This window comes from Haliotis rubra, unplaced genomic scaffold (assembly GCF_003918875.1).
Source record: "Haliotis rubra isolate DU_JTF1 unplaced genomic scaffold, ASM391887v1 Scf43, whole genome shotgun sequence".
Taxonomy (NCBI): Eukaryota; Metazoa; Mollusca; class Gastropoda; order Lepetellida; family Haliotidae; genus Haliotis; species Haliotis rubra.
In genome coordinates, this window is record NW_025767113.1 from 2,088,461 (window position 1) to 2,100,741 (window position 12,281).

At 41.5% G+C, this 12,281-nt stretch overlaps 1 protein-coding gene across 1 annotated transcript; it reads right to left on the minus strand.

Moving 5' to 3' along the window:
- Positions 1-3,860: 3,860 nt before the first annotated feature.
- Positions 3,861-9,341, minus strand: LOC124288914 (leucine-rich repeat-containing protein 24-like). Its single transcript, XM_046725505.1, has 2 exons — positions 8,945-9,341; positions 3,861-4,815 (listed from the first exon to the last, which is right to left on the minus strand). Exons 1-2 carry the CDS (start codon positions 9,068-9,070, stop codon positions 4,138-4,140), a joined length of 804 nt encoding a protein of 267 aa, XP_046581461.1. The 5' UTR covers positions 9,071-9,341; the 3' UTR covers positions 3,861-4,137.
- Between the last annotated feature and the right edge of the window lie 2,940 nt (positions 9,342-12,281).

The window sequence follows — 12,281 nt, forward strand, 5'->3', positions numbered from 1 at the left end:
ATATGTTTTGCATCCAGAATTAATCTTGTGCCTGTATCTTGTTCAATCCAGGCTTTCAGTTGTTGCTACAGCGTTTTCACATGTACACACTCACAAAATATGTGGATCATTGATTCGATTGTAGCATTACAAAATGTACAAGAAGAAGATTGTGTCAATTTATAGTTAAATAAATCTTTGTTTGTTGTAATGATTCTTTGGACAATTATATATTGAAGCCATCTGAATTGTGTATTACAAGTTGTTCTGAAAGGTACATAGTTAAAAACTTTCCAGAGTTGTTCTGATATATCTACGTTGATATCCCTTTCCCATTTATGTTGGCTATTTAGCTTTTCTTTTAATGTATGTTTCCTTAGCAAGACAGAGTAGGAAATCTTGCATCCTTTACGTTCTTTGTTGAGAATATCTATATTATGAGGAATAAATGGCTCCTCTACTTTACACAGAGTTAGGTTTTTTTTAAAGTAAGTATGATTTTACGGAGTTGATGATACCTTAATATCGTATAGGGAAATAAACACCTCATAGGTAAGAAAATTACAATCTTTTTTCATTAGATCATTAATGAATTTAACATTTCCCTTCAAGTAATGTTTATAAAGTATAGGTTTTTAACCTACGGTGAAGGTCGTTGGCCCATGTATATTGTTTTGAAGTTTCAGTATCAATGTCATCATTTACTTGTAAAGATTGCATATTTGCCCACGCTTCGTAAACATCTCTCCCAAAAACGTTTCTAATATTTGGGATAATAGTGTGTTTTAAATAGTTTACTCCCATCTCTGTTGGATGAAGATTTCTTTGTTGGAATAGCAAGATCTGTAAGATTTGATATGTTAGAATGTTTAACAAATGTTCTTCGCAGCCATGAGAGTTTTTGAGCCTGTATTGTTTCAAGAATTAAAGGTACATTTAAAACCCATCTTTGTACGATTGAATAATCGTACTTCGCTTGATCGTATCAGGTTTTCCTTTCCAAACAAATTTAAACCATATTTTCTGTAGATTTTGAATGGTATCACCTCTTGGATTTGCAACATGGTAAAAAGGTGGTTAAGGGAAGGTAATATAGGGCTTTTTAGGACATTAATTCGACCAAAAGGAGTAAGGTCTCTTCTAAACCACATCATCATTTTCTTGTCAACTTGTTTTAGTTTGTCTTTATAATGTCTTTCGACAATTTCAGCCTGGTTGTGTTGAAAGTGAATACCGAGTAGAGTAAAGGGTCTTTGGGACCAATTTGGTTTGAATGTCTTACAGTATTGAATGCTTGATTATTGCATAGAACTAATACATATTATTTTAGTTTTTTTCTATGTTTATTTTAAGGCCAGAAAATTCGGCATATTTATTAAGTATACCATAGGTTGCTTGAAAGCAATTTTCCGTTCCATCAAGAATAAGTGTTGTGTCGTCTGCAAATTGCGTTAATAAATATTCAGTCTCAAGAAGTTTAATACCCTTTACATATTTATTTCCCTCAACATGTGTGCCAAAGTTTCTGTACAGATAAGGAAAAGATATCGTGACTGTGGATCGCCTTGTCTACATCCTTTCGAAATATTAAAACATTCACTGGAAAAAAAACATTTTCTAGAACACTTGACTTTTTATCATTGTAAAAAGTCTTAATCCAATGTGTAATAGAGGGTCCAAAATAAAAAAGTCTAGACAATTTTCAATAAATTTCCATTCAACAGAGTCAAAAGCTTTTTCAAAGTCGATTAGTAAACCTGGTTTATGCATTTGTTCGGTGTATTCCATTACGTCTGCTACCAGTCTAGTGCAATCACCAATATATCTTCCTTTCATAAATCCTTTTTTGATCCTCACTAATTATAGTTGGCAGTATTATTTTTATACGAGCTGCAATCTTTGCTGATGCTATTTTGTAGGGATATGGGTCTATAGTTTTTTATATATTCTTTAGGCTTTTCCTTTTTTGGTAAACATGTAATAAGGCCTTGTGTTGGCTGACCGATAGATCCCCATTTAGATACGCATAATTTAACGAGTTTTTCAAAAATGTATGAAGATCCTTCCAAAACAATTTAAAGAATTCGGATATGTAACCAGAAGGTCCGGGAAATGTGTTATTTTTCATATTTGTCAGGGCGTTAAGAGCTTCATCATATTGGAGTTCTCCTTCAAGTGATAGAGAATGTTCATTTGTATTCTTAGCGAAGCCATAAAACGCCACAACAGTGAAAGGGAGAACCCAGATAATCTACTGCTCTTACTCCTCGGGATTCAGACAGTATAAATTAACACTGTAGGGGAGGTAACCGCATATGAGGCAAATTAAGAGGTCTGCCTCAAAATTGAGACGTGCAACAGTCTGTTCGCACACAATGCTGCCTGTACCTCTTAGACCGCTGACCTCAGCCAGCTAAACGGCTTTTCTGTTGTATGTGTCGGTATTGATGGGATATTCTGAATAACATTCATTGTCACGTTTTTAAATTTCTATTTGCAAAATAACGATGGAATTTTCTTGTCAGTTTGTAATAGTGTTCTGTAAAAGGCAGTGTGACTTGAGTAACAGAATAAAAAGTTTATTATCCATATGACACGCTTGTGCAATAATCTCTGTATATGCATTTATGTTGTTTGTTAGTTTGCATCAAGTCATATTGGGTCTACTTTATCCTAAGATTACGGACAACATGTTCTCGGGTTTAGCCTCTTATAATACTGAAATGCGTGTTTCTTGTTTGAAAGTTGACTGTAAGTGTTTACGTGCGAGTGCGTTACAAGAGTTATCGTTCGACCACAAGGGCGGAATAGGTTAGTACGCTCATTTACTGTGGAGAGAGCTCCTTTATCAAAGTCGAGGTAACCGCGTTGTAGTCAGAAACAGTGTGTAGTAGGAAATTAACTGAAACCAGTATTGTTCCAGTTTATGAATACACAATGTCACTGAGAAAGTGGTCAAATGTAACATATGTTATATTTGAGGTTACATTTTCTCAGTAAAGTATAGATTCTAGTACATTATTAGCTTGTGTCCAATCCGGGACTCATATCCATGCTCTCAGTCAGACAGTTAATCGCCAGCACACAAAGTCAGCGATCTGACCCACACAGCCAGCGCTTTTATCATACAAAATGTCAGTCAGACAACTAGTAGTCAAGACAACATACCTTGAGGACCCTCTGACAAGTGTAATTGTCTCCTACTGCCGACCGCGTCATACCAAAAGAGGTTAAAATATGGTACTTGTTGGTCCCTGTCTGGCGCTCGGCATTAATGGGTACAAGGACTGGTCGGCTCGGAGTCAGTATAATGTGTCTCAGTGGGTTATTCATGCTTCATTGCGGCATGGTATCTCAGTGGGCTAGCACTATAAAAAAACAGCTTCAGTCTGGGCTAGTACAAGCAGCCGCACATACACATTCACACGCATGCACGTTGTCATATGAGCGAAATATTCTCAAGCACGACGTTAAACCCAATTTCACCTCACCTCACCTCCTACGTCCGAGCTATATCATTACACAATTTTGTTTCGAAAGTGGTCAGATGTAACATATGCTATATTTGGAATGTCCTTCCTCAGTTCAGACTGTAGTACTTTTTTAGCTTGAGTCCCATCCGGGATTAGAACACACACTTTACTGAGGAAATGTAATCCTAAATGCAAGTGATGTCACATTGTTCATACTGTTGTAAATTGCTGAAATGGAAACAAAACCGGCCAAAGTACATTTCCTTAGTAGGCGTATGTTAATGGTTTTAAGAGTGATCATCTCACATTACAGGGGTTGTGTTACAATCAAACATTCGCCATAGGTATCCGTGCTAGGCCAATATTTCAAGCTTGTCCATTGTTGCTAAAATACTTTCGCAAAACGTCTTGGATTTGTACACTTCTTTATTCTGATACACCATGTTAACAGTAGGACATTTATTTGTCGTTGGCTGGTTGCACACCAATTTCTTTTGCGCATCAATTTCTTGGTTAACGTATTGTTTTAATTTGGCAATCGACATGTAACACAAATAGGTGTCAAACAGGAGAACATGTGCATGGGGTTGAATGTGATGGGTGAAATTGTCTGCCAAACGTGTGAATGTGTGTCATTGGTGTTGAATGTGATGGGTAACGGTGCAGCGTATGTGAAGGGTGAATCTCATCCCACGAGCTTAGCCCCGGAGTAACACTTCTCAATATGTGCACACTGGAACTCATATGAGAACAGATCTAAGTCCATGCCCTGTCGTCTGCACGACCCGTAGATCTGGTGTGTCCCGGCTTGCGTCAGAACCTGGACCTCCCGCCATCGCCCCAGCCAACTGAGAGAACAAGAACAAATCAGCTTGTTTTCTTGGAGGTTGAGTGCTGTCAGACGTCCAAGGTGGCAGACGACGGAGAAGTTCAGGCTCTTGAGGGAGTTGAAGCCGAGGTCAATAAATCCAATATTACTTGAGTTTACGAATGTTTGGGTTTCGATTTGAGTTAAATTGTTATCACGCAGGAAAAGTAAATCCAGTTTCGGGAGATTGACAAACGTTCCATTCCGGAGAGTGGACATCTGGTTGTGGGAGAGACTCAACATTGTCAGAGATTGGAGATCGGAGAATGCCCCTGGCGCCATGGCATCGATGTTGTTGTAGTCAAGACGGAGCTCGTGAAGGTGCAGCAGGCCCCGGAATGCAAACTGGTGGACGTACGTGAGAGACGGGTTGTGTTGGATCTCTATTGTTATAGCATTGACCTTGGAAAAAGCATCAGCAGGAACGTCAGTAATGTTGTTGTACGACAGCGTGAGCTCCCGATACAGTTTAGGAGAAGAAGCGAAGGAGGGTATCTGAAATAGTTGCATTTCGAGATGTGACTTCAAGCTGGATATTTTACCAACACAACAGATAGGTTAGTAACATTTCACTAAGGTTGCCAACTAAGAAAGTTAAAATGTGTATCAATCACTTGCCCACCATGGACGTGTATTCACTGATAATAAGGTAAGGGACTACTGGAGCTGATTACACCCGCCAAACAGGATACACTGGTGACAAGACGGTCCTTAGTTTTATAACGTCAACGCAAGAGAATAACCCGACTCGACTGTCCGACAAAACAGGTTCGCAAGGCAAAATAGCGGTGAAAGGTATAGAAATGGATCACTGTCAATCAGTGATGGTTTCAGGTGTACGCATGTCTTGCTGATACTGGTACCACCCGCCGCTCACACAGTTGGAACGAGTGCTCGTCACAACAGGACAATCAAGTGATTGGATCAATCCAATGACACGACAGCGCACTGATCAGATCATAGCCAAAGGGTTATGTCATAGTCCTAGCTGTCCGCATTCTTATGATAAAGGTTTATTTAATATTTTAAATAATATGTCTATAAGCATACCCATTTAAAATACTGGCTATGTTGAAACGCTTAATACGACGTGCGTGTTAAATAAATGATATATCTTTAATTCGTATACGTTAACACAATTGGGAAAATGATTTACATAACGTCTAATCATAAACACATATAACGTAAAAGTTTAAAACGTGAAACTGCACAGCCGGCACACTGACAACACCCGATAACGGTATTACCAGATAATTAACCGTCACAGCTTGACCTGTCCACCATGTCATTGGTGATTGCAATCCCAGCTTCATTATAGATGGGGTTGACATAAATGTCCATCAAGTCAAAGGGAATATGTTCATGTCCATTCAAATGAAACTGTCGTGTATTCATTGCATGTACTGCCTCTACGTCAACCACTACCTCTGCAAGGATACATTATCATCAAATATTAAACAGTATGTTGTGCTTGCATTAAAGGGACGGCTGAGTGGTCTTGGTCGATGCCAACCATTGTCCGTGAATTAAAGGCAGTACCTACATTACTTTTTAAGACGTATGTCTTGTGTTGGATCCCGTATGGTCAGTCTGTGATCGTGTTAAGTCAGTACGGACTGAACAATACGTCGTCTAAGTAACGTTGTGGTCAGTCTGTGACCGTGTTATTGCAGTACGGACTGAACCAAACGTCGGCTAAGTAACGTTGTGGTCAGTCTGTGACCGTGTTATTGCAGTACGGACTGAACCATACGTCCCCTAAGTAACGTCGTGGTCAGTCTGTGACCGTGTTATTGCAGTACGGACTGAAACATACGTCCCCTTACTAATGTTGTGGTCAGTCTGTGACCGTGTTATTGCAGTACGGACTGAACCATACGTCCCCTTAAGTAACGTTTTGGTCAGTCTGTGACCGTGGTACGGCAGTACGGACTGAACCATACGTCCCCCAAGTAACGTTGTGGTCAGTCTGTGACCGTGTTATGGCAGTGCGGACTGAACCATACGTCGTCTAAGTAACGTTGTGGTCAGTCTGTGACCGTGTTATGCCAGTACGGACTGAACCATACGTCGGCTAAGTAACATTGTGCTCTGCCCGGACCGTGTTATGACAGTACGGACTGAACCATACGTCCCCTAAGTAACATTGTGGTCAGCCAGTGACCGTGGTATGGCAGTACGGACTGAACCATACGTCGCCTAAGTAACATTGTGGTCAGTCTGTGACCGTGTTATGGCAGTACGGACTGAACCATACGTCCCCTAAGTAACATTGTGGTCAGTCTGTGACCGTCTTATGCCAGTACGGACCGAACCATACGTCGCCTAAGTAACATTGTGGTCAGTCTGTGACCGTGTTATGCCAGTACGGACTGAACCATGCGTCCCCTATGTAACATTGTGGTCAGTCTGTAACCGTGTTATGGCAGTAGGGACTGAAACATACGTCGCGTAAGTAACGTTGTGGTCGGTCTGTGACCGTGTTATGGCATTATGGACTGAACCATACGTCGCCTAAGTAACGTTGTGGTCAGTCTGTGACCGTGTTGTGCCAGTACTGACTGAACCATACGTCGCCTTACTAACGTTGTGGTCAGCATGTGACCGTTTTATGGCAATACTGACTGAACCATATGTCGTCTAAGTAACGTTGTGGTCAGTCTGTGACCGTGTTATTGCAGTACGGACTGAACCACCCGTCCCCTAAGTAACGTCGTGGTCAGTCTGTGACCGTGTTATTGCAGTACGGACTGAAACATACGTCCCCTTAAGTAACGTTGTGGTCAGTCTGTGACCGTGGTACGGCAGTACGGACTGAACCATACGTCCCCCAAGTAACGTTGTGGTCAGTCTGTGACCGTGTTATGCCAGTGCGGACTGAAACATACGTCCCCTAAGTAACGTTGTGGTCAGTCTGTGACCGTGTTATTGCAGTACGGACTGAACCATACGTCCCCTTACTAATGTTGTGGTCAGTCTGTGACCGTGTTATTGCAGTACGGACTGAACCATCCGTCCCCTAAGTAACGTCGTGGTCAGTCTGTGACCGTGTTATTGCAGTACGGACTGAAACATACGTCCCCTTAAGTAACGTTGTGGTCAGTCTGTGACCGTGGTACGGCAGTACGGACTGAACCAGTTATTGCAGTACGGACTGAAACATACGTCCCCTTAAGTAACGTTGTGGTCAGTCTGTGACCGTGGTACGGCAGTACGGACTGAACCATACGTCCCCCAAGTAACATTGTGGTCAGTCTGTAACCGTGTTATGGCAGTACGGACTGAACCATACGTCGGCTAAGTAACATTGTGCTCAGCCCGGACCGTGTGATATGGCAGTACGGACTGAACCATACGTTCCCTAAGTAACATTGTGGTCAGCCAGTGACCGTGGTATGGCAGTACGGACTGAACCATACGTCGCGTAAGTAACGTTGTGGTCAGTCTGTGACCGTGTTATGCCAGTACGGACTGAACCATACGTCCCCTAAGTAACATTGTGGTCAGTCTGTGACCGTGTTATGGCAGTAGGGACTGAACCATACGTCCCCTAAGTAACGTTGTGGTCAGTCTGTGACCGTGTTATGCCAGTACGGACTGAAACATACGTCGCGTAAGTAACGTTGTGGTCGGTCTGTGACCGTGTTATGGCATTATGGACTGAACCATACGTCGCCTAAGTAACGTTGTGGTCAGTCTGTGACCGTGTTGTGCCAGTACTGACTGAACCATACGTCGCCTAACTAACGTTGTGGTCAGCATGTGACCGTTTTATGGAAATACTGACTGAACCATATGTCGTCCGAGTAACGTTGTGATTAGTCTGTGACCGTGTTATTCAGTACTGGCTGAACCATACGTCGCCTAAGTAACGTTGTGGTCAGTCTGTGACCGTGTTATGTCAGTACTGACTGAAACATACGTCGCCTAACTAACGTTGTGATCGGTCTGTGACCGTGTTATGTCGTTACTGACTGAAACATACGTCGCCTAAGTAACGTTGTGGTCAGTCTGTGACCGTGTTATGCCAGTACGGACTGAACCATACGTCGGCTAAGTAACATTGTGCTCAGCCCGGACCGTGTTATTGCAGTACGGACTGAACCATACGTCGGCTAAGTAACGTTGTGGTCAGTCTGTGACCGTGTTATGCCAGTACGGACTGAACCATACGTCGCCTAAGTAACGTTGTGGTCAGTCTGTGACCGTGTTATGCCAGTACGGACTGAAACATACGTCGCCTTAGTAACGTTGTGGTCAGTCGTCATTTATTTATACCAGGGATACTGAACCTGGAATCCTTAATCTCACGTGTGTGCTAGACTAGTGAGGAAATCCTGTCGTGTTCAGCTTACATTTCATGCAGTTATCCAACTGTGAGTACGTGAGTGAGTTTATTTTTACGCCGCACTCAGCAGTATTCCAGCCATATGGCGGCGGTCTGTAAATAATCGAGTCTGGACCAGACAATCCAGTGATGAACAGCATAAGCATTGATCTACGAAATTGGGATACGATGGCATGCGTCAACGGACTGCCCGGTCCGTTAGTCGCCTGTTACAAGCATGGATTACTGAATATCAATTCTAATCCGGATCTTCACGAGTATATCCAACAGACTTACCTTGGTGAGGTTTTTCCTGTCACACCTGATTACCGCGTCGTCACACGTGCATGGTGGTGGTGCTGGGCACAGGGCAGATGCAGATACCAGAAACCATGGAAACAAAACAAAGCCCCAAACATTCATGACTGTTCGCTACTCCAGGTTCCAGAAGTATGTTCTCGTGCAGGTTATCGGTTGTGTCGACCTTCGTATGAAAGAGACAGCTGACAGTGCAATCTTGATTGGAAACGTCACATGACCGACCATGTGATATCATGGCGTGTCTGCAGTTGGTTGCCTGGAGTTCTATAATGCCAAAGCGTCAGGCAGCTCACACTACCAGGTATATCAGCAGCTTACTAGCACAAACCTTCAAAAACTGTTATGAAGTTAGATCTACAGTGTGAAAATGATGTAGACTGGTTGCTGGGCACATGAGAGTGAGAGATCCTGCGCTAACAACTGGTCATTTGACGAGAGATGGAACGAGTTCCAAAACGAAGCCTCGACAACAAATAATTCAACCGTGTTTATAAAACTAGAATGGAGACAAACGCCACTGCGGGAAGCGGATAGAGCAGCTCACTTACGATAGGATAGTTAAACGATGATGATGATGATGTGCCAAACAAGTTATTTTGAATAAAACTGATAATTCCCCAATAATTGAACAACTCCATTTATTGTTGCTTAACGTCCACAAAATTATATACCCTTTAGTGTAAGAAGCACTTAGTTTAAAACACCAAACCGGTGTTGGGTAGTAACATGGCAATTACAAATCTGTGGAAAACATTGACTTGCTGACGACTGTGAGGTAAAGATGGCGAACAGAGTAAGAGCAATATTCGCTTTAAAAGGTTGCTTCAACATCGACATTGGCGTCTGGATTAGCAACCCCTTGATCAACCTCAGGTGACACCATCCCCTTTCACTGATCCAGTGGTTTCTCATTTGTTGAATATGATGACTTAAACTCTTTAGAGAAAACAAAATATATAACGTTAAAACCCCACTATGTTTAAGGACACATTACCAACTAATATACATAACAAAATTAAATTCATTTTTGACTTAAAATGACTCTGTAAACTCTGTCACTGAACTCATCAGTTGGTCCGTTATGCTTCGATAGAGAACAGTCACACTGCCGGTGGCTGTCTCCAGTTGGCTGGTTTGTTGTTTATTGCCCTACTCAACAATATTCCGGCTACATGACGGTGGACCAGACAATCCAGTGATCAGCATCATGAATATCGATCTACGCAATTGGCATGTTTTAACCAAGCCAGCGAGCATTACCACCCGATCCCGTTAGTCGCCTCTTACAAGCATGGGTTACTGGAGAGCAATGTCGACCCCGATCTTCAAGGGTCGGCTCGGCTCTCTCTGACGGTGCGAAATGTGTGTGTGTGTGTGTGTGTGTGTGTGTGTGTGTGTGCGTGCGTGCGAGACAAGCAGACCATGACATTGTACTGATCACCCGCCAAGGCCCGCTTCAGAAGTGGTCATTCGCAGTCCATGCTTGTCCGATGAGGGATCATTCTCCTTTACTTGGTTGATGCAAGTATCCCAGAAGGCCTTTCAACGTCAATCATCACAGACTGAACAGTTAAGTTTGTGTTCAGTGAATGTCCTTGTGGGAGAAACACAAGCGAATATTCATAAAGTGCGGGTGACACATCCTCACAGCAGAACTACCTATCATACAAGGTAGTCTTCAAGTTGGAAAATGACTTACTTACTTACTAGTCATTTCTCAACGACAACACACCGACACTGTCATTTGAGAGTGGAGGTGTTGCCCAAGTATTGTCGGCGACATCAGCGTCCTCAAACATAGTCAATAGGACATTGCCCTGATTCTTATATTGCGATATATTTAAGAGATATTGCAATATATATTGTGATATATTGACTGGAACGTTTCTGCCCAAGTGGTACATGATAAATTCATAATAGCTCTCCGTGTATGATATCATCTTCTCAGTTGCTGTTACACCATACTTCAAGGCTCCCCATCCCATTGTGTATGGCTGTATGCCAATCGTTTACAGATAAATGAAATAATATAGAGCCTCAACGTGGAATGTTTGAAGTATTGCAACAAAGTTTTGCGAACATAATGATAAAGGTAATAGTATAACGTGATTTTCAGGGTCAGTGTTGTTTGCTTCAACAGAATGCACTTCAATGAAGAATGTAATTATTGTTACTGTATGTCAGTGATTCATTCAGATTCAACTCCAGATAATACATGAACTATTGCAAAATGAAACAAAAACATTATTTAGTTGAACTACTTGAGCTTAAAATCCAATAAATAAGACCTTCACAAGAATACAGACCTACAAAATGTGTAAGACTTAGACCTTTATGATGAATTGATAGCATATGTACCATTATGAAACAAACAAAAAACCAAAAATACTTTGAATTGTGAAATGGTCACTCAGAGCCAGAGGCTCTACTAATAAGCCCAAATAAACAAATGGTCCATTGGAGGCCACTTAATTACTCAAAATGAAACCATTCAAACCCACAAAACGTAAAGCATTTGGTAGAATATATGGCCTTTATGGAGCCACTTATAATGTCACTTGCACTTGTAAAATGTTACATGAAACCAACTGAAATAAATATGTTTTTATAGCACATTTTTTTGGGCATGGAAATCAAGGGCAGATACTTCAAAAAGAGTTAACTCTGGATGACCCAATATATTGCAGAATCTTAACCATACCGCGATAATCGTATTGCGAGAGACTGTACAATGGGGCCTTCGTTTAACGCCTAACAAAGCAATATAACTTCTTAGCCAGGTCTGTCTGTAACTGATATGGGTTGACAGAAGCTGATATGATCAAGTTTCCCTGCTGTGAATAAGCGAGCAGCACAGTTCACATCAGTAACTTAAATAATAAGGGCCTACACTAAACCAAGAACATGTCATGGTGTCATACTACCAGCTGAAAACTTTGACAATTTATTGCTGTGATTTCTGAGTCAAATTGTCATGATCAGGGATTCCAAAAATTTAACTGTGGTCCTAACCAATGTAAAAGTTTTAAAGCGGGACTGAAGTTTAATAGCCGGTGTCATAACAGTCTATCTTGTCCCAACAAATTAATTTTATCAGCTCTGCATTATAGATTTGGTGTTCTCTATTTCAATAAAGGCTGGCAGGGGTTTCATGAAATCCCTGGGCCAATATTTCAGTATTTCATGCAAACCCTGGGGGTCACAGCATGATTCTTTAAAGGTCACAGGCAACCAAAAAATCAAACATAATTAAAACACAATTATCACTTATTCATGACATATAATATACATTGTTGATTATGAAAAAACATAT